General features: G+C 44.5%; 2 protein-coding genes across 14 annotated transcripts in view; one reads left to right on the top strand and one right to left on the bottom strand.

Annotated features, from left to right (window-relative positions):
• Lrp11 (LDL receptor related protein 11) overlaps positions 1-9608 on the top strand; it is a 253624-nt gene extending 244016 nt beyond the window's left edge. For 2 of the 10 annotated variants that reach the window (XM_052169952.1, XM_052169949.1), the window contains exons 6-7: positions 1207-1302; positions 7121-9607. In XM_052169952.1, the coding sequence (XP_052025912.1) occupies positions 1207-1302; positions 7121-7275 (251 nt within the window). In that variant the 3' untranslated portion in view covers positions 7276-9607. Of the gene's footprint in view, positions 1-1206; positions 2228-7120 lie in introns of those variants that run through there. The other 8 variants (XM_052169953.1, XM_052169948.1, XM_052169957.1 and 5 more) reach the window with 8 other exon arrangements.
• Positions 9609-11521: 1913 nt separating this feature from the next.
• The window catches only part of Pcmt1 (protein-L-isoaspartate (D-aspartate) O-methyltransferase), a 51701-nt gene continuing 40038 nt past the window's right edge, over positions 11522-23184 (bottom strand). For 2 of the 4 annotated variants that reach the window (XM_052169962.1, XM_052169964.1), the window contains exons 5-8: positions 22243-22363; positions 21567-21652; positions 19766-19982; positions 11522-14767 (exon numbers count right to left, since the gene is read on the bottom strand). In XM_052169962.1, the coding sequence (XP_052025922.1) occupies positions 19803-19982; positions 21567-21652; positions 22243-22363 (387 nt within the window). In that variant the 3' untranslated portion in view covers positions 11522-14767; positions 19766-19802. The remainder of the gene's footprint in view (positions 14768-19765; positions 19983-21566; positions 21653-22242; positions 22364-23184) is intronic. The other 2 variants (XM_052169961.1, XM_052169963.1) reach the window with 1 other exon arrangement.

Below are 23184 nucleotides of genomic sequence, written 5' to 3'. Positions count from 1 at the left end.
CTGATTCTCTTCAGATCCTCCATTGTGCCATCTGTCTCTGGTGGGGATCCAGAAGTCTCATCAGAACCTTCACTATTGCCCATCTGTCTGCCTGCCTGCCTGCCTGTCTGTCCCTGGCATTAATAACTCTTCTAAGAAACTCCTTAGTCCTCAACAGCCCATCTCAGTGTCCCCTGTACTGCTCACCCCTCATCTACAGGTTAGTTCCATCAGATTTTGAAACCCTCTTTCCTTGTTTACATCTTTTAAAAATGTCATTTAGATATTATACATTTATGAATATATTCCTTTATGTATCTACCATTTGGGCTCAGGGAGAGACGGTGATCTTAGAAGACGACCCTGCAGGAAAACATGTTCCTAGCTGTGACTGCAGATGGGGGAGGGATCCCAGGGACTTAAACTACTAGGTAGAGCCTTGTGCAGGCCAACACAGCTCTGGGACTGCACTCTGTCTCCTCCCCAGCTGTGTTAGTAACCTTCCTTCATCAGGAGAAAAAAATGATAATCATGTTTTGTTTACATTGCTTCTAGGCCATTTGAAGAGAGCCTCTTCAAAGCTTATTGGGGCCTTGGTCTGAAAATGAGCAAAGGGAACAAGGGGGGGGTCGCTCCACACAAGCCTCGCTTGCTGTGCAAACCCCTGAATTCTATATTTAGTATGTGTCACATGGAAACTTCCCCCAAAGTTTTACCATGCTTAAATGTATGAGAAGAATAAACCAAAAGGTCAGTTCTTGCAGTTTTGACCCAGCTCCTGAAATGGCGCTGACCAACCAAGTTTCTTCACCTCACATAGAGCCCCACCCACCCCCAGAGATCCATCTTCCTTTGCCTCCAGAATGCTGGGATTAAAGGCATGAATTACCATGTCCAACTGGCCTGTGTTGAATTATTTTTCAGTAAACACCGTTTAAGTACCATCCCTTTCTCAAAATCCATCTTCTAAAAATTAAACAAGGAACTGGAAAGATTAATTAGTGGTCAACTAGAGAATGCAAGTTGGGTTCCCGGCACCTACATCAGGGGATTCACAACTGGCCTCTGGGTGTCCATATCCATATACATGTCATACACAGACAAACATATATCTAAATTAAAAAAGTAAAGCTGTAATTGTATATTTAATGTGTGTCATGGAGAAACCTTTTTCCTACTTCCTGCCATTTTTAATGTCCCTTTAACATATCTGTTTACTTTCCATAGACAGTAATTCCTCAGGAAAGAACCAAGAAGAAGGAAATTACTTTCTCAAGTCCAAGAGTGGCAAAGCGCGAGCGGAGCACCCTGCCCCGGAAGCAGGTCAGTGTGAACCGTGCAGACACTACAGAGTTGACCCGAGCACTACAGGGGCGCAGGACTGACCGCTGCGTCCTGGCTGGAGGTCAGCTGCCACCGTGAGTGTTGGCAGACGAGGACTGTTTTTCCTCCCGGCCCCAAGCTCCCGGAGTAATGATTCAGTTTCAAAATATATTTGCAAAGACCTAGGCCATATAGCTAGGCTTGTTCCCTGACTACCACTAGTTTAAAATAACCCATTTATACTAATTGATACATTCTGCCACCTGGCTGGTTACCTCTGCTACGGGGCCATGTGCCTGTCTCCTCACATCTCCAGGGACTCCTCCCACTCCTGGCTCTGTCCCAGAATTCTTTCTGCCTTTTGGATGTCCCACTTTCTATTCTCTCCTTTCCTACAGTTCTTCTCTCTGTATCCCAGGGACTTTAGGGGGAAGGTGACAGCAGTGACTATTCCTGCCTCAGGGTTGTGTGGGAGGTGAACACAACACAGTGTTTAGCAGGTACTCCATACATGGTTGGGATGGAATGGTGGCTGTTAAGACTGCAGTATGTGTGAGGGAGGGGCAGAGGAAGAGGCTGTGCTCTTCATGACAGAACATGCCAGGAAAGCACTGGCAGCAGGGAGAACACTGAACCTGTGAGGACAGCTCCATCACGGGCTGTTTTTAATTGGAAGGGAAGCACACTAACAGTCCCATAGAGAGGCCCATGAATCCCTTGTGCCAAATCAGCAAAAAGACTAGCGGAACAGAACAGATTTCCTAAATTATCCGTCTAACCATGGGCAAAGCTGCCTTTTCCCCCTAGAGTGTTCTTTGAAGAATTTGTACAATGTTGTTCCTCTCCATTTCATAGCTGGACAACACCAAAATACAAATTATAAACAACTGATGTCTGAGCACAGATACAGCTGTCAGGCACCTGTCTGCATAACCTGCAGCCTGCTGGCCTACTGTGCAGGGCTTGTCTCAGAGTGTTAGAATAAGACTCCTTGTCACCCGTCAACTGTGGAACCGTGGCCATGTATCTCTGGAGACTGGTTTTTTATTTTTTTTAGAAATTATTATTATTATTGTTGTTGTTGTTGTTGATGATTTATTTGTTTTATGTATATGAGTACACTGTTGCTGTCTTCAGACATACCAGAAGTTGGCATCGGATCCCATTCCAGATGGTTGTGAGCCACCATGTGGTTGCTGGGATTTGAACTCAGGACCTCTGGAAGAGCAGTCAGTGCTCTTCACCGCTGAGCCATCTCTCCAGCCCTGGAGGCTCAGTTCTGGCTCACTGCCGCTCATACTGGTTGTTTAGATGCTTTGACTATCATTCCAACTCATACAAGCAGACTAGATATTTCATCATCTTGGATTTTTTTTTATGATACAGAGTTAGAATTTACTAAGACATTTTAATGCATATTTAAGCATGGGTATCAACAAGAGAGACTTCACGTTAGCTGATTACTGTTACTGATTACTCTATCACTGTATTTTAGAAGGGGCTCGGGGAGAAATAATTTGAAATTACCCAAACTGAAAGTACTGAAGAAACTATGTCAACTAAGGATTAAGCAGCAACAAATAAATGAGGCGTGGAGGGACATCCCTATAGGTAACCCTTAGTATTCGAGCCTTGGGAGACAGGCAGGAGGGGGGCTCACAAGTGCTTGACCAGTGCAGGCTACACAGAAAAAGCCTGTTTCCAAACAACAAGGGGCTGGGAATATGGCTCGGTCAGTAAAGCCCCTGCCGTGTAAGAACATGGACCCACATATGTTCTGGGCAACCACGGAAGGGCTGGGCACGGTCACATGGGTAGGTAACCCCGGGCCCAGGGAGCTGGAGATGGGTGTGTCCCTAGGACTCACTGGGCAGCCACTCTAGCCAATAGATGAGCTCTGGGTTTGTGAGAGACCTTGTCTCAAAAGCTAAGGTGGACCGAGATAATAAGAGGTACTCAGGGTCTACCTCTGACCTGCACACGTGTCCATGCACCTGCAAACATGGGTACACACACATATATCTAAACCATAAGGCAAAAGCTGGCCAAGGTGGCTGTGTAACAGCAGCCCTCGGGGAGCTGAAACAGGGTGATTGCCACGAAGCCCAGACTAGCCTGGACTACATAGTGAGTTCCCAGGGCTACGAGGACAAACAAAACAGGGGCGGGGGGACTACAGCAATGGGAGATGGCCATGTGTAAAGTGTTTACTGTGTGAGCACGAGTCCCTGAGTTCAGATGCCCAGTGCCCAGGGAAAAGGCCAGATGCGGTGGCATGTGCCTGTAATGCCAGCGCTTTGAGGGACATATATGAGGATCCCAGGGCTCACTAGCCAGCCAGTATAGGCAAGTAAGCTCCAGGTTCACTGAGAGACCCTATCTCAGAAAGCAGTGTGGAGAGCAATCCTACACACACACACACACACACACACACACACCACGAATGGGTGTGGGCACTCACCCAACTCACACAACTGCATAGATGCACAACTCAATTTCAAAGGAAAAGAATACATTTCAGTATTCTGACAAGTACTATATTATAGATGAGAGGAGGGAGGGAGGGAGGATCAGGTGAGGGGAGGGAGAAGGAGAGGGAGAGAGACCTAAACAGGAATTAGCAACCTCATACTCGATTTGGAAAATAGAAATTTTCATGAATTTCATATCTGTTTTGTCATGCTTGGTGAGCCTGAGCCACAGGGTTAGGATTGAGATTGAGGTATCCACCCAAAATTTGCCCCCTACCTTTAGCCTAAACACTGGTTTTCATCTTTGATCAACCCAGACTCCGGGGCTAACAGACCTTCCACAGACAGGCAGAACTGGGGCCGTTGGATTCCGAGCTGATGAGGTTAGGGGCCTCTGAACTCTGTCAGGAGGAGAACAAGGTCTCTGTCTTGGTCCTGACACTTGTAGGCCACTTAATCCTTTGAAAACATCTCTCATCAAGGATGGTACTAGGAGCCAGCAGTGGCTGTAAACCCCCAGGGCACTGGCATGCAGTGAGGGGAAGTGGGCTCTGGATGTTTCTAGACTGCATGGCTGCGGGATGGGAGGTGGTTCTAGAACCAGTTTCCTAGCTGTGCATTGGCTGCAGGTTTCCTTACCTTAAAACGTGTTACCCCTGGACACTAAAGTAGCTTCCACATCCTTCCTTATGCTCCAGACACAGGACTGTCCTTGGTATTCTGATATTAACCCGGAGTTTGGAAAGCCCTTTATGTGAAATCAGCTCCAGGTCATGTCAGGATGAGGCCAGCTAAATCCGTTTATTTTTTTTTTCTTTTTAAAGATTTATTTATTATATGTAAGTACACTGTAGCTGTCTTCAGACGCACCAGAAGAGGGCATCAGATCTCTTTATGGATGGTTATGAGCCACCATGTGGGTGCTGGGATTTGAACTCATGACCTTTGGAAGAGCAGTTGGTGCTCTTACCCACAGAGCCATCTCTCCAGCCCCTGCCGGGGCCAGTTTTAAGTGCCTGAAGTGAAGGCTGTCTGGAGGGAACTACCTCAGCTACCTACCCTCAGACCTTCTGTCTGCCCCACCCTCTCTTCCTTTCTCGTTCCGTCTGTGGCCACCTCTCTCCAGTCTTGATCTGCTCAGCTGTGTTTTGTGGTCATCTCTTAGTCTCCCTCTCTCCACGGATTCATAACCTCTGTGGCTGCAAGCAATCCGGTCTCTTTCAGTGCACAAAACTTTAAATAGCTCAGTCTCCTTTAAATACATTTTTATTTGCTAATCCAGTGGACTCCCCAGACCCTACCCTGGGAGACTTTAATGCCCTGTAGAGCGTCCCATACACCCTAACCACTCTCCCGTGAAGTGTCTTCTGCTGCCTGCCTCTCCACGGAGCCTGCTCCTGTTAGGTCTTCCTTTCTGTCTATTGATCTCGTGTTCACTGCAGCAGCCATGGCCTCTGTGCTGACAGCCCTGGACACCTAGACCTGGTAATGGAGGAGCCTCGGGCCACACTGCTGGACTCCACTGGAGTGGTTTCTCAACTTGTGGGTCACAACCCATTTGGGGTTGAATGAAAGGGTTACCTAAGGCCATTGGAAATATGTGCAACTACTCCTCTGTCTCCAGGCAGGTCTGCCAGCAGTGGATACCCAGACCTGTATTAAAGGGTTGCAACATTAGGAAAGTTGAGAACGACTGTCCTATAGGCAGGCCAATCAGAAAATCCTTCAAAGTAGACAAATATATTTAAGAACAAACATATATAACAACTTATCTTGCTCCCTCCCCCAAACTGAGCCCCGACATAAGACCCAAGTCACTCTAGCAAAGTCTTACCTACGGGCAGACACTTCTTCCCACCGTTAGATTTTCAAACACAACTCTGTCGTCGTAACAATATTTCACTGTCATCTTCCTGATAAATGCCTATCTACTCAAATTTCAGTTACTCAGATATGTTCTCACATCTCTGTTGGGGAAATCGGTACTGTAGGGACTAGACCACAGGTGACCATGGAATTAGATGCCTCAGTTTTCATTGTTTGTAAAATGGAAACAACATTAGTACCAGCTCATGTGGTTGTGAGCATTGAGTTACTTCGGCTATAAGGCTGGCACTTAGTATATCCTTGGGCCTGGGTATCTTTATTGTTTATCTTTGATTGGTAGCACTTAGGCCAGTGTCTGGCACATGGAAAGCTATCAATGAACACAGAATAAATAAGCAAAACAAAATGTTTCAGAATCGAACTGCACACGGATATGTTGGCTCCTCTAGTTTGTCCAGTTGCAAGAAGATGCAACTAAAAGTAGCGTCACTGTCTCATCAGAAACTGGCCCTCCTCACGCGGAGAGGGGACTCAGGATAGCAGCTGCTGCTGAGCTTGCCTGGAGACAGATCTACCATGCCCCTTCCAGACCCTGGAAGATTACAGGCCATTCTGGTCTGCCATCTAGGACCAGCCCCATGGGAAAAGCAGTAGCCAAAGTTACATGAGCAGATGTTTACAATTTTCATTTTAATTAAAATATAATAACATCAGTCTCTACTTCCCCTTTTCCCATGCTTCATCAACCCCTGGAAAATTCATGGCTTCTTTTTATCGTTATACACACACACACAAACTTGCATAAATACAATCTGCTTAATCTGTTGAGTGTTGCCTATATGCATCTGTGTTTAGGGCTGACCAAGTATACCAGCATATTTGAGGTTAGTTTTCAATAAATGGTGTACTGGAGGATAGTAGGATCCCTAGATTTAAAAAAAAAAAAGTTAAAATCTAATTTTATGTATATGGGGTTTTTTTTGCCTGTGTGTATGTCTGGTACCATACAAGTGCCTGGTGCCTGTGGAGGCCAAAAGAAGGCACCAGATCCCATGGGGCTAGAGTTACAGATGGTTGTGAGGTGCCAAGTGAGTGCTGGGAATTGAAGCTGGGTCCTCTGAGAGAGCGTGATAAGTGCTCTTAACTACAGAGCCATCTCTGATGCCCTAGGAGTGAATCTTAAGCTCTACCAGAACCAGGAATCAGCAGTTAGCCTATGGCTAACAAGATGATCACATCTGGCCGTAACGGTGCTGTATGATGATAATGAAGACATTTCTCTGGAGATGAGAATGCTGTCACTGCAATGTCTCTACTCCTCGGGCCAATTCTGTAAAGAAAAAATTTGTAAGAACCTGGTAGAGAATTTGGTTTAAGACTAGACATACACCAGGCGATTAACATCCCTGTGCCTTTGTCAGAAAGCAACAGTAACGCATGCCAAATATCAGATAGTGGCCAGTAGCCACCACTGTTGCCAACCACTTACCAGCACTTTTTTTTCCCTAAACCTTACATAGGTGCGGTGCTACCTCTGGCGTTAGGTCTGGCCATCACTGCTTTGTTACTTATCATGGTGACATGCCGACTCCGACTGGTGAAGCAGAAACTTAAGAAAGCCCGTCCCATTACATCTGAGGAATCTGACTACCTCATCAATGGGATGTATCTGTGACAAAGTTATTTAAGCAGCTGGGGACAAGGATGGGCGTCACGTACAGTCTGTTCTTTGGGTTCTATCATTGAGACGTTTTTAAACTGTCCTAGAAGACACTGCAGACACAAGCCTTGATTTATCATGAAATCACTTCCCTGGGAATGTACGATGTCTTCAAAGTTAGAGAAGCATTCATGAGATTGAAGCTTGTTTGCTGAGGCAGAAAGTCAGCGTGTCACAAGGTGACAGATGGAGTCCTGCCTTTCCTTTGTGAGGTGCCAATTGCTGGTCCCTAGCAGTTTCCCTTGTCTCTCCACTGAGTTCTCATGAGCTCTACTTTCTTTTCCTCTGACAAATACCTCTGAAAAAAAGATCTTAAGTGAATTTACACTCAGTGAGATGTTACCAATGGCAGGTCTGTCTGTGTTATAAGCATTCTGGGCTGGGCAGTGGTGGCGCACGCCTGTAATCCCAGCACTTGGGAGCCAGAGGCAGGTAGATTTCTGAGTTTGAGGTCAGCCTGGTCTACAGAGTGAGTTCCAATACAGCCAGGGCTACACAGAGAAACCCTGTCTCAAAAAACCAAAAATCAAAACAAAAAGCATTCTGAGTAGATCAGTGATGTCCCGTCCCACCCCACCCCACCCTAAGCTTGTGATATCAGACCATGGTGGTAGCTGCCACATCTGGCTGACCTTGGAAGAATCCCTATTGTTTAGGGGCAACTGTAGGTGGTTATGAAGTGAGCGCTGACAGCAGAGAAGGGCCTGGTAGGGAACAGCATCCCAGCAGTGGGCTGCGTGAGGACAATCCACTCAAACCGCTTCCTGGAACGGGGCGGTGCGGCTGCTTTACATATGACTGGTTTTCAATACAAGCCTTTCTGATGAAACGTGCAATTATCAATCCAAGCAGTGATGTCTGGGTGTTTGTGAAAAGGTTGCCGTGCCCAGGTATCACAGGCTTTTCAATGGAATGAGCCAGAGGCTTCCCTTCGTGCGTCTTGCAGGGTTGGAGGTGGGACCCAGGATCCTGTTTGTGCTAGACAAGTGCTCTACCACTGATCTATACCCCAGCCCTCACTGTTTTTTATGTTACTAAAATGTTATAATGTACAATCAGCTAATGTCAGGATGTATTTCCAGAGCAGAAAGCACTTTTGCACAAATTCCCCTTTACAGGAAGCTACTAGCATCCAGCCTAACATCTATAAGTTTGTAGACAGTGAAGGTAGATTTTCCCATCACACTTAGTGCCAGGTTGTACACTCCAGAGTTAACACAGAGGGGACTGCACGGTGTGGTGCCTGTTATAATCATGATGTTCCTAGTTTCTTTACCTAAGTGGCAAACATTAGAAAACACTGAAAAACACTGTAGTCACATTAGCTTAGACTCAATGTAAAGTAGGTGGTTCCTTTAACAAGGGGTTTGATTTTGGTGAGGGAATATAACCTATTAAAATATCGTAATAAAAGGGTAGTTCTAGAAAAGCAAATATTTGCTTTTGTCTCTTGAGACTCCAACTCCAGCCTCTTACTGACTACTTAGAGCTAATCAGCGGTGTAAACGTTACAGTAGCTGTCTGTGAGATGAATGTCGAGTGACCTTACCTACACTCTGTGATGTTTGCACCTGTTTCATAGAGGTCACCTGTAGCCACATCCAGTAAATAGACAATGGTGAGGCATGTTTCCTTCTGCACATCTTTTATATACAAAGAAGTTGACTACACTCTAGTATTGCTATTGTTTTGAAGTACTTGAGAAAAGATGGCCTTGTATGCACCAGTCCCTTAATAAACTATTTTATTCTTATGCCTTTAAAAAAAAGACTCTCATAAATTACAGGTTACTAAGTGTGCCCAAACTCTAGTGTTTGGATTTAATCATGCCAACTCTGATCACAAAGGGACTGAGGGTTGTGGAAGAGTGAGCTGCCCGCAGCCACAGGAAGTCTGCAGGGATTGGGCCCTACCTAGTGCTCCTTATGTGGGGTCTGGGCGAGGCCTCGGGGGTGTCGACTTCTCAGTGACTCTGACTTACATTCTCTCTCCATTCAGAAACAACTAAAAAGGGCGCAGTGCCCATACCTCACCTCTTAAACATGCTGCGTCACAGCTTTTCCTAAGGCCTACCAGGAGCTTAGGAAGTCACTTGCCGACTTGGTTCTTCCGGAAGCCATTTTGATTAATGTCATTTACTTCCAAGATACAGTCTCAAATGTTGGAACTTTCCCCCTCTCTCTCTTCCTTGTAATGACTGAGAAGTTGTCTGTCCTCCTCACTCTCTTGCCGCACCAATACCTTTCTTGCTGAGTTTACTCTTTTCCTGTATTTTCCCTCAATTCAAACAGAGAGGTCCGTATTTCTATTTGCCCCTCAAGATGGCTGTCCAAGCCGGTCCGCCTGGTGGTGGCTTTGACTGGATTGCTCATGTAAACATCACACAGACTGAGTCCTTCAGAGTCACCCCAGAGATGCTCTTAATATAAAGCCTTGACCCTGAGCATCTGAGACTGCAGGTGGCCGTACTTTATCACCCTCATCCCTGAATGTCCAGGTTTCATTTCCATCTAGGTCATACACTTCCTAGCACGACTATCCTTAGCTTTTGGACCCCAAGTTTGTACAGTTTGAGGTTGTTTGTTTAAACCTCAATGAGAATTTCTAACAAAGAACTGCTCTAGCCACCCACCAAGGGGAAAGCACAGTGGCTTCTTCATAAACTGCCTCATGAAGCTGGCTTAACTGGCTTCAAACTTTCAAACTGTGGCTTTGTCCTCCTAGCTCTTACCCTAGGTGGGTCTAGTACTGTGCAAAAAGGGATCAGGCCACAATGACTTCCGGGGCTATGTGCTGTTAGAGTCCTTGGCTAAGCCGGAAACCAAGTATGACAAATGAAGTCAGAGGGCCCTTTGTGACATTGGGACACTGAGATCCCAAGCAGGCTACAGCCCTGTTTAATGCAATTTTAACCAGGTGGTGAAGTAAAGTCCATCACTTGAGAGGCAGAGGCAGGCAGTTCCAGGTTAACCGGGATTACACAGTGAGATCCTGTATATGAACAAACAAAACATAAACCTAATTTTAATATAAAAACAATTTACAAAATGGCTGAGGGAAACCTGTTGGGTATAAAGGCTGCCTCAAGTGCCCATGTACATTTGTCATCATTTTATGTGACTGAAAATTCTCAAATTCTAAATAAAGGGTGGTGTTCTTAAACAGTTCTGACAAAACTAGACAGCCATCACTAAATGTACCATCACGGCGGCCTGTGCAGAGAATAGATCAGAGCAGTGGAAGGGCCAATCCCAGGCCAGGAAGCCTCCAGTTTTTATTTTGCCCAGCGTGTATGATACAGAAACAGTCAGATGCTGCATAACACCCATCTTTAACTTCCTGGCCTGCTTTCTTCAGTTCTGTTGCCCACTGCCTACCTGTTCACTAGAGCCAGGATCATATGTGGTGTGCATGACTCGAAGCTGTGGAATCATGCTGCACTTACCACCTGAGCTCTCTCCATCGCTAAATAATTTCTAGGTAAAAATCCTTGTAAAATGATGAGAATGCGCCAGGCAGTGATGGCGCATGCCTTTAATTCCAGCACTTGGGAGGCAGAGGCAGGCGGATTTCTGAGTTCGAGACCAGCCCGGTCTACAGAGTGAGTTCCAGGACAGCCGGGACTACACAGAGAAACCCTATCTCAAAAAAACCAAATCCAAAAAACCAAAAACCAAAACAAAACAAAATAATGAGAATGCTTAAGTCAATAGTGATGGGGTTGGGGGTGGGGGAAGTGAGAAAAATAAAAGCCAAGCAATACATTTTGGAAGGCGTGGCCAACTGTGTAAGGTGCCTCAAGCACGCTCAGAGTTCCAGTGTCCTTTGTTCTGCCACCACCTGACCTTCTGACACTTTTCATGTGTGCCATGCCCCTCTCTTGTCACTGTCTGAATAAATTCTTCAGATGCTCAGCCCTGAAGGGCCTCAAATGCTGACTGACAGAAGAGGCAGAGTGAAAAGTGGAACAGACACCAGAGGCCCCCAGCGCTCACCCACGCAGGTCAGAAGCACCCTGTGAGTACTGGCGGAGTAACTGCAACCGCCCTGTTTGCTTCCCCACAAGCAAGAAAGGAACTGAACAGAGTCTTGATGTAAACAAAAGGTGCAGTTGCAAAGATGAAGCCCTGGGTTGGTGGGGAAGGGAGAACCAACTAACAACTGTTACAACATGACTAAAAAACTCAAGATGAACAAATGCTTAAACTTTGTTTCCATTTTATTATATTACAATGCACAGTCACAGGCTTCCTGGAACAGCACCCGTTTCAAATGCGTCCTTTTACTGAGAACCTTTCAGTATGCTAAGGGAAAAACACTACCATCTTTCTGAAAAATGGTAGGCATCCAGAGATGCGACTCAAGTCCAGTCAGGGCCTGTCTCCACCACAGAACACATTAAGCTATGAAGTCATTTGGAACACAGTAAGCGGTAAGCAATGATTTGTATGCTACATGAGTTTAAGTGCTTACCTAGAGTAAGCTATCGCCTGTTGAGTTCCACAACGGTTTTAGGTTTTAGAATGAGCCGTGCCTGCTGCTGGCACGCAGCATGCTGCCATGACCTCCTTTGGTGCTACAGTTCACTATCAGAAACTAGAAAAATCGACCACTTCTAGAAAGAGAAAAGGCCTTACAAACTGAGGAATCACCTCAAGAATAGCTTGAAGAGTTTACAAAGTTACTATTTCTAAAGAGTTACTCTATTTTAGAATCCACTCAGTGTTTAAGATGTTTTAGTAAAGAGATGCACTGTAGGAACTGTCTTTTCTTTTTTTCTTTCCTTTCTTTTTTTCTTTCCTTTCCTTTTTCCTTTCTTTTCCTTTTCCTTCCTTTCCTTTCTTTTCTTTCCTTTCTCTTCTCTTTTAAGGAAGGGTCTCATGGAGTCCAGATTGGCTGCAAACTTGCTATGTAGCCAAGGATGACCTCTGACCCTCCCTGCTTCCAAGTGCTGGGGTTTCAGGCAAGCACTACCACGCCTGAAGGTCAGAGAACAATCTGCAGGTGTCACTGTCCTTCTACCCTGTGGGTCGGGAGTTGAAACTCAGGTCTTCAGGTTTGGTGACAAGCCTCTTTACCTCCTGAGCCATCCCCCACACCTGTCCCCCACACCTCCCACAAATAAACAAACAAAAAAACCATGGCAGCTACAAGGAGAATGGAGTCTTATGTATTTGTGTGGCCAGAACTCGTAAATTATTTTCCCCAGTTGCTGATTTGTACTGTTCCAGGCTTGGAAAGAGGAGCAGCCCTTTACAGAAACTCCACCCTGACAGAAGCTTACTGCTACCCAAGTCTGATATAGATTTAGGTTTTAGGAAGATGAAATCTATAGGGAAAAGTCTATATTCACAAGATCACACTACCTAGAATGTCTCAAAGTATCTTCACTGCCCTTTACATTATTTATATGCAGATGTGCTTTCTATAAGGAAAATAAAATGCTTTGGAAATTGTGTACACTGATAATCGGGCATTTCTTACCTATCTTATACACATATATAAATCCAACTCTTTTAACCTCATTGAAACCATTATTTCTATCTCTACCCACTTAGTGATGCTGTTAAAACTGGCTGTTCATTCAACATCCTAAAGTTTCACCTCCTAAAAGTATAGTCTAGGAGCAACACTTGGGCACAGAGTTTCTGTACAAGTTGGGCGGGGTTTTCGGTGCCTATTTATCTGCTGTCTCCTCCACTGGCCTCCAAACTACAGTGGAAGCGCCTTCCTCTGTTCTGAGCTCTGCATGTGGGAATGTGCACTGACTACCAAGGATAGAGACTGGTGGATAAGTTTAAGAATTCATTTGCTTTAAAGCCTGAATGAGCGTTATTTGACTTTACACAGACCTCAAATGACCATGCATCCTGGACTCCAGAGGTCCTGGACAGGATTCCAAAGCATCAACCAGCAGCAGATCAAAGCTGGTTAAGGTTTTCAAGTCTGCGGGACCACGGTAATGCTAGTTTCCTGGGACTGAGACCTAAGCCAAGAAGAGACACTTGTCAGGTGATGTCTGCATGACTTTTTACATCAGTAATTTAAGACGTGAAGAGTGGGCGGGGGCTTTCATGCACTAGGAATCTTCCTGTCAGAACCATGCACCCTTACACAGAGAGAGGGCGTGGCTCTACTTAATCCCATTACAGGGAGCGTGTAGTCTTCTCTCAAGTTCTAGAAACTTCACAGAAACTAAAGTCTTATTAGAAAATATAAAACCATATTTAAATAAGCTCTTCAAAGTGCCCCTGCCTTCACAGACGTTTTACAGTTATTAGTGAATCTATTTATAGATGAGCCCTGGATTTCAGAGTGTTTATTCTCAACCACATTCTTCACCGATACTACATTCGCCCACTCACTCGCTGAGCATTTACTACAGAACTACTAAATAGCAATCCCTGCACTAGGAAGGCAGAAAGAAACAATGAACACACAGTCTCCATCCTGAAGAAAAGCAGCCACACAATGCTGTTAGGCATATTTACCTCCTAGGGTATCACAAGACACAGCAGGGGAATACAATGGCTGTGGGCAGCATCTGGACCTAGTAGACCTGTGTTCTTCTAGATTCAAAGGCCACCAATGCTTCTTTTGCTTTTAATTTTATTTGGCAAAGCAGCGCTGCATAAACTGTGCAAAGACACAACAGCTTACACAGTGTTAGCTGTGGATACATTACCAGCAGCAAACTAGAAACAGATAAACGATATTGAGCTACAAGCCTCCTAGCATTTTTAGAGAGAGGAAAATTACATCAGAGATGTCCAATCAGAACAGCTGACTGTTTTGAGGACACCACCTGTGTCGTTTTAAGTTTCAGTATTTACAAACACCTAGTTGTAAGGTAACAGCAGCTGATTGTATCTGTGTCATGCTATCCTACGACGACACATCTAAGGCTTTGAAGAAGAAAGCTCATCTCTGTTTTCTTAGTAGCATCTAACAGACATCAGCTACCAAGGAAGCTAAACTTGTGAGTGTGGTGTTATCTGATGCACAAAAGAAATATGATAAATTAATATTGGAACAGAATTAAGAGTCCAAAGAAAGCAAAGCCACTCTTCAAAACTAATTCACAAGCCAAGCTTTTCCAGTTGGAGAACCCTTTCTTTTAATATTTTTTAAAGTGAAATGTGGGCACGTTAAAACAACACACGCAATGAAGGCTCTGCAGCCGTCCTCTATCATTGGCTCCACGCCATTTAAAATTAGGAAACCCTACAAAACCACACGTTTTCATGCTGAAAGTAAGAGTGTAACAAAGTCCAAAACAAGCTGTGATGCTGTTGGTTTCAAATGCTTTAAGGGCCAAGGCGAGCGGCCCACTGCGGTGTTCTAAGACTGGTGATGCTGTTGGTTTCAAATGCTTGAAGAACTGAGATGAACAGCCCACTGCAGTGCTCTGGACTGGTCAAGCTCACGTTGCTGTCACAGTTCATCCCTGGAGAGAAAGGAAAACCATGTAATTAGAGCTTACATGCTGTGAACTGGCGCTCTAACCATTTAGACTCAACATTCAAGTCAGTAAGATATGCAGATTCCAAGCAACAAAGTAAGAGAAATAAAAGCTCATTAAACCCCAAGCCAAAGCAAAACTGGACACCAGTCTCTGCTAGCATCTTTCATGCTACTCCCAAACACAGAAGGAAACCACATACCCCAAGCTGGTTTTTTAATTCTTTAAGGTAAAACTTCTTCCTTTTGAGGCAAAAAAATTCAGAAGACTTATGACTTCTGTCTAGGACCATCTTGCTGATCTACTTTATTATGATAATTTAAACATTTAGAGTTCAATTCTTTTTAATACAGTCACAAAACTGGATAAAAATAGTCTTTTGCTTAGAGGGCCTGTTTGTACTCGGACAGTGGGCCAACTACAATGCAAACTCTCCTGAGAAAATGCATCGTCTGGAGGCATGTTATTATACCTGTCGGCTGATTTCATAAGGCAGCTTTATCAGCTCCAAAGACACCATTCAGTCAGCCATGTGCAGCACTGGGCCAGCAGGTGCCAGCCAGAGGAGTGTGCCATTTAAGTCAGCTAGACGGCAGGTAAACTCCACCTCATGAAGCACGGAAATAAACAAGAGCACAGAAAGCCTCACAGAAGGTAACTTGCGCGATAAAAACATCGCTCAGCACTCAGTTCCTTAGGGATATGTGTGATATCATGATTAAATCTCAACGGACTCAGGAAAATATTACATCCTATGTATGGAAAAAAGTGTGAGCAGCAAACAGAGAAACAGGCACTGGCTACAGGGCAAAGCTACACACCTCGGGAGCGCTACACACCTCTGGCCAACCTGTCTCAGCAATATCTAAGAGGAATGCTTTGCAAAAGCTTTGGCCACGATAGAGACATGAGGTGAGAGCTTTCATGTCCTGTGGTGGTGCTGTGTTGAGGCTTAAGAAATAATGTGCCTTTTGAATTTTATAAACGATACCAAAAAATTACTTCTCTAGTAAGCCCCATTTTGTGTTACAATACTGGTGGTGGTGGTGGTGGTGGTGGTGGTGGTGGTGGTGGTGGTGGTGGTGGTATGTGTGTGTGTGTGTGTACACAGAGGCCAGACGTTAGTGCCTGGTGTCTTCCTCCGTTAGTTTCTACTTTATTTTTTGATTCAGAGTCTATTTCTCAATCTAGAGCTTCAAGACTGCAAGACTGGCTGGCCAGTCAGCCCAGAATCCACCTGCCTCTCCCTTCCCCTACCCACTCAGTGCTGGAGTTAGAGACATGACACCACAGCCAGCTTTTATGTGGTGCCAGGGATGTGAACTCAGCCCCTCCCCACCTCCCTCTCTGCTTTATAAAGCAAGCGCTTTATAAGCCAAGCCTTGTCTCTAGCCTCTGGGTTATCTTCTACAAGATAATGATCAGTTCTATTCCATCCTAAAATAGTCTAACAACAGCATAAAACTATTAGCATAAACCAGTCTCAACAGTAATTCATGAACATGTTAGAATATCAGTCTACAGAGGGTTCACTTGCTCTAGTCATACAGTTCATTAAGGCATGAATTAAGATACTAAACTGTAAAACTTGATTTCTTGAAAGGCATTAAATTAGTAAATAAATCTTAAAGCTCAAAAACATAACACATTTCCAAATACCCTCTCCATTATAGTTTGTTTGTTGTTGTTGCTGCTGCTGCTGCTGTTGAGGTTTTTATTGGGGTTGTTTTGTTTCTTGGGTTTTTGGTGGGGATACTGAGGATCAAACTCAAGGACTCGAGCATGTTAGGTAAGTCATCTACTACTGGGGTACATCCGGACTTTCTTTTTCTTTTTCTTTTTTTCTTTTCTTTTCTTTTCTTTTCTTTCCTTTTTCCTTTCCTTTCCTTCTTTTTCCTTTCCTTTCCTTTCCTTTCCTTTCCTTTCTCCTTTCCTTTCCTTTCTCCTTTCCTTTCCTTTCTCCTTTCCTTTCCTTTCTCGTTTCCTTTCCTTTCTCCTTTCCTTTCCTTTCTCCTTTCCTTTCCTTTCTCCTTTCCTTTCTCCTTTCCTTTCCTTTCTCCTTTCCTTTTTCCTTTCCTTTCCTTTTTCCTTTCCTTTCCTTTTTCCTTTCCTTTCCTTTTTCCTTTCCTTTCCTTTTTCCTTTCCTTTTTCCTTTCCTTTCCTTTTTCCTTTCCTTTCCTTTTTCCTTTCCTTTCCTTTTTCCTTTCCTTTCCTTTTTCCTTTCCTTTTTCCTTTCCTTTCCTTTTTCCTTTCCTTTCCTTTTCTTTTTTCCTTCCTTTCTTCCTTTCTTCCTTCCTTCCTTCCTTTCTTTGGTTTTTTGGATTTGGTTTTTTCGAGACAGGGTTTCTCTGTGTAGCCCTGGCTGTTCTGGAACTCACTCTGTAGACCAGGCTGGTCTCGAACTCAGAAATCCGCCTGCTTCTGTCTCCCAAGTGCTGAGATTACAGGCGTGCACCACCACCACCACCACCACCACCGCCCGGCTACATCTGGACTTTGTTCACAAGTTCTCAAGAAAGAAAACCCAAGCTCATCGATTGGAGTTTTAGATTTTAAGGTACAAAGAAAAGCTAACATTTGCTGTGAATACATAACATATCTAACTCTCAAATCCATTCAACTTCCTACTTACTAAATGTTCCCCAAAGCTCAAAATTCTGCTTATCTTTATCTGATCACTTACAATAAAAAGCAGTAGCCCAGGACTTAGAAAGGCTCTTTAAAAATGGCTGGTGTTCGTCAGTGGTCTTGTATGATTCATTAAGCTCTGTGTTAGTAATATTGAGTCAGACACAGTATCTTTCAAGAACAAATGAGATGTACTACTAGGAAATAATTTAAATCCACTAATGTTTCCTAACAGTTCAAATCAGGAAGATGCAGGGATTTTGTTTGTTTTGTTGGGTTCTAAAGCATGCAGAATGGAAAGAAGGGGTTCTCTTTACGAAGAAGTGGGGGGGCAGTTGTACTCGCTAGCGGCTCGTGCCGTTGCTCTTGGTAACTTTCCAGAAGCCGTCAGTAGGACCCTACTGCATAAACAACTATGGGGAACTCAAGCTAGTGTTGACCTAGAAGACTCATCCCTGCTGGCTAGCGTTTATAGTACTGGAAAATGTTGTACTGAAAGGAGGAAAGACCATCGATCTTTATTCATCTTTATCTGTGAACTCTGCAGACTGCAATGACTGTAATGTGCCCACGAGCACAGCAGTGACACAGATGTCATGGGAGTGGGCACGCTGATTGAACTTAAGACCCACTCCCTAAGATGGAACCCATACCAGGGCCAAGAGCCTGTGGCCCTTGGGGAGAATCTAACAGTATTAAATAGATGCCTAATGACTTCTCACTGTACCTATAGATTGGTCATCAAAGAAGTTCCTTTTTGCAATAGATGGCAGTGAACACAGAGACCCACAACTAGTCAGCATGCAGGAATGAGTGACTGTGGGGTGCTCGGGCCTAAATGGGACATCACACCCTCACCCAAGGTTTGGGATCATTGCAGAAACAGGCTGCAAAGACTGAGTCAGAGGCAGCGGACAACTACAAGATACAGCAGGGCAGCCGAGTTGCACATATGAACTCGCAGCGACTGTGAGAGCATGCACAAAGCAACACACAGCTTCAAGCCAGACAAAGACCCAGCATGACGACAGTAGGATACTGTCAGCTGGCTGTGGGGAGGTAGACAGTTGTTATGTTTTGGCTTGGTTTGTTTTTTTTAAGGGTGCAGCCCCTGACTGGTCTAATATATTCATGGATGGCCACAAATCCGAGAGTAAAACACAGCTTTAAGCAATTTCGTTATTACTTTTGCAATTAAACTCTCAAGAGCTGGCAAGACGGCTCACCGGGTGAGGGCACTTACTTATCATCTATACTCAGACTCTGAGCTCAGTCCCGGGATCCCACACAGTAGGAGAGAACTGACTTCTCCAAGTTGTTCTTGGGCTCCACACCCCCGCGATGGCATGCACACATGCAGACGCAAACACACACACACACACACACACACACACACACACACAGGAATTTTAAAACATCATTCAATGGTGCCTGTCTTCTTTACAGAAAGCAAAAGTAAAAGTTCCACTGTACTTAAAATTGCCACTTATTAAAAAACCCAAACCAAACTAAACATCCTCTTGAAATAAGATTTCTGTCAACCAGGAAGGGTTCTAAGGCAGACACTGAGAGACTGTCCTTATTTGGACACCAGTTTCCACTGTGCTGTCCTTGCATCTCTCCATGGGGAGAGGAGAGAGGGGAAAGGGGGGAAAGGCATGTTGGCCTCAGAGGACGCACTCAGCTGAGACAGTGGCACGGAGCAGAAGCAGGCACTAGCTTCCTGGTGAGCCATGCGACCAGGAAGGGACAGGCTGTGAGGGCAGCAGTGCTGCACGCCCTCCAGGCAGGCTGTAAGACCTGGTGCGAATCACTTGTCAGTTTCTGGAATCCCTTTCCTCTCCAAATTTATCCAAAGTGCCCAAAACTGGCTCTTTACTTCTTGTGGTGGCTGACACCACTGATGGAAACTGACCCAAAGAAATCAACCCAAAGGCAGAATGTCCTCTCTGGGATTCTGACTTTTTTTTTTTTTGAAATGTCCCCTTTCCAAATCTTTTTCGTTCTGCTTGTCGCAGTAGTATTAGAGGGAGTGAATAAAGCAAGAAATGATGACCTCTTTCCAGATCAAAGCATTTATTTCTATAACCACAGAGCAGCTATAAACATGACATAAATATGCAGGAAAGTCTGACAAAGTCACCCTGCAAAGCCCAGAGGACAGAGCAGCCATGCTGACCAGGTCTCACCCTCCCTTCCTAAAGGTATGAGTCGGGCTGAAAGAAGGGCAGACCATGCAATACTTGTCACTCTTGAATGCCATGAGTTTCTGAAGCTTTAATGGAGCAGCATGAAGGGACCCACTAAAATCAGCTCTTGCAGGCGGCTAAGGTCTTAAAGGCCACACCCTTTCACCTTGAACGTGTGGAGGAAGAAAGAGCAGAAGAGAAAATCACTTCCACCTGGACCACTGCTTTTCTTTATCTGTTAAAGGCACGTATATCACCCCCATCAGAGGCTTCATTTTGACACTGCCATCTTGTAGCTTGTCATACTGCTCCAGCATTTGGTTTCCTCCAGCAGGACCGACTGGCAATATCAATCTTCCACCAGGCTTCAACTGGTCTATTAACTAGGAGAAAAAAGAAACCCACACACTCAGCAAGTTACAGGTGTCAAACAGCTGTACCATCGGACAGCGCCGTGAGGAATGCCACGGGCAGAAGCAGAAAAGCGCTTCATCTAGTCACTTCTTAGTGTCCCATAAGGCTTAACAAAATGCACAGTGGCTCAGGTCTCTCACAAGCACAGTTTCACATATAACACACTATATAACACACTATACAGCCGCCTACACTTAAGCCATCTCTAGGTTACTGGTTTCTCTAATGGAGGGCCTGTGCATCCCTCCACTGTAGACTCAGAGACAGCAAACTTACGGTGCTGCTCTTCCAACTTTCTGGACGTCCTCCCGTCCAAAACATATTTTCCATTCCCTGTTGGTTGAGCATAGAACACGCAGCACAGTTCTAGTAAACAACTCCCCACTTTACTTTTCTGTCTCCTCTACTAAGCTTGGAGTTACTTGATGATAGAAACTACCTTATATTCATCTTTGTCATCACAACACCTGACAGAGCTGCCTAGCACAGCTGAAGAGCTTAATGTTTGGGCAGAACACACTACAACAGAGAACTCTAATGCCAGTGGAGCATGTTCCAGATCTTTGTGGAAGGGGCACAGAGAACCAACAATAGGTGCTATCTGATTGCAGTGGATCTGGGGCATCTCTGAGGCAGTGTAAGGGATCCTCACAGCAGGGCTGCATGAGGACCTTGGACTGGCCGCCTGCAGTGCTCTGATGAGGACAGCCCTATGGACAAAGGCCAAGACTATCCTTCTGGTCTGGAAACAGGTACATCATATGCTACCCTTTGAATAATACAACCTTATGTTATACACAACCAGAAAGTAAGAAACCTGACACTTCTGATAGTATTGTCTCCAAGAAGGTTGCTTTTGGTTAAAATTTGGTCACCAGATCTTTTTTTTTTCCATTTTTAATGTTTTTTGTTTGGTTTTTCGAGACAGGGTTTCTCTGTGTAACGTTGGCTGTATTGGATCTCACTGTAGACCAGGCTGGCCTCAAACTCAGAGATTAGCCTGCCTCTGCTGGGATTAAAGGTGTGCACTACCACCACCCAGCTTTTTTAAAGTAATACTTGAATCTGAGTTGCCTTTGAACTGTGTGCCTGAGTTCTGACTGGGCTGTAAGGAAAACTAGGAGTCTTCCTGCACCCCCACAATTGTTCCTGATGCCAGTCCTTTCATCTCTATCTTCTCGACATCACATGTGTACTTCAAGTCTCCATGAGCACTGAGCTCTTTCTATGCTGCCCCCTGGTCCCAAGCCAGGTGAGTGTAACTCCTGTACTAAGCTTAGGCAGTGTAGACACAGCCTGAGTACTGAGCTGCAGGCTCCAATGACTCTCAGACCCAGTTCAAGTTCCATCATCCTCTTTGATTACTCTGCAGAACTCTTTCACATAGACACGGTCCTTCAATCTAATAAACTCTTAGCATTTAGCATTGACTACAATGCATGAGTATCTACGTATATTCTGAACTTCACCTGGAACTTATCACTACATTGCTACATAAAAATATTTTAAGTTTGACAGGACTAAAACACACAAATAAATAAATCCCAACTCACTGCCTGAGGCACAACTGGGGCTGCAGCTCCCACATGGATAGCATCGTAAGGGGCTTCTTCAGCGAATCCCATTCTTCCATCACCCACTGAAAAAGAAGTTACTCTGAAAATCTGTGCGGGTCAAACTTGGTAGGAAGAATTCTAACACAGGAGGTTGAAAATGGAGTGGGTCAGAGATGTCTGGCTTCATATGTCTTTAAGACATGGAAGACTGGGGAAGAAGGGTAAGCCTAACCTCCTACAGGCGGGAATTCCTATTTATCACCAGGGCTGGGGACAGAGCTTGGTGGTACACCTACCTAGCATAGGGAAGGCAAGAAAATAAAAGGAAAGTAGCAATAAAATAAAAATGCATACCACCAAGGGGTGAAGAAATTATGTAAAGCAACAAAAGAGTAACCACTACAATACAAGTATCAGAGGTAAATACAAGCAACCAGAGAAATGGACAGGCACTTGACAAAAGGGAAACCCAATGGGCAAAATGCAAACAAAGTCAACCTCACTGATGAGTGGACAATGAGGTGAGATCATAAGCAATGCACGCGTGTCCGCTGACATGGACAAGGGCTGCTATTTCTATTGGGTATCTCCATGGCAGCAAAGACTGCAGTTCTTAGGTCTAAACATTGCTCTTGTGCAAATGAAAAGAAACAGTAAGCTTTCTGCTACCCACCAACCAGCCGCACCCGTCCCGAGGACAGAAGCATCGGTTCATCCTTTTTGACATTAGTTATTGAGTCATCTACTAGTTCTTTAATGTGATCAATTCCGATGACTTTTCCACTATGTCCAACCTGAAAAACAAAAGATACCTCAAGAGTCCACAGGACTAAATTTGCTTTTCTGAGGTTTCATTAATTCCTCAATTAAAACCATATTCTGCAATGAGAAATAAAAAAAAAAATAGTTTAAGCCTTTTATCTGCTTAACTCTCAATTTATCATAATTACCATTTACCACTTTTTTACTGTTTGAAGTAATTTTATTTAAGCAATTATAAAGTTAAACTAAATTACAAAAACTTATAATACTAAGAAAATTGTCTTTTTTACATTTTTATTTTTTTTATTTATTTTTTTTTTGGACTTGGTTTTTTCGAGACAGGGTTTCTCTGTGTAGCCCTGGCTGTCCTGGAACTTACTCTATAGACCAGGCTGGCCTCAAACTCAGAAATCTGCCTGCCTCTGCCTCCCAGAGTGCTGGGATTACAGGCATGCGCAGAGAAACCCTGTCTCGAAAAAACCAAAAAAATAAAAAAATAAAAAATAAAAATAATAAAAATACTTGGCCCATGGCAAGTGGCACTATTAGGAGGTGTGGTCTTAATGGAGTGGGTGTGGCTTTGTTGGAGGAAGTTTGTCCCTGTGGGGGGGGGGGGTGGATACTGAAGTCCTATTCTCAAGCTCTGCCCAGTGTGGAAAATAATCTCCTGGCTGCCTTAGGATCGAGATGTACAATTCTCAGCTCCTCCACCATGTCTGCCTTCATGCCGCCATGTTTCCTATCATGATAATGGACTTTAACCTTTGAAACTGTAAGCCAGCACCAATTAAATGTTTTCCTTCACAAAAGTTGCTATGGTCATGGTGTCTCTTCAATAAAACCCTAACTAAAA

The sequence above is a fragment of the Apodemus sylvaticus genome, chromosome 23 (assembly GCF_947179515.1).
Source record: "Apodemus sylvaticus chromosome 23, mApoSyl1.1, whole genome shotgun sequence".
In the NCBI taxonomy this organism is placed as follows: Eukaryota; Metazoa; Chordata; class Mammalia; order Rodentia; family Muridae; genus Apodemus; species Apodemus sylvaticus.
Note: the sequence above shows the minus strand (reverse complement) of the source record. Positions and strands in the feature narration are given on the sequence as shown.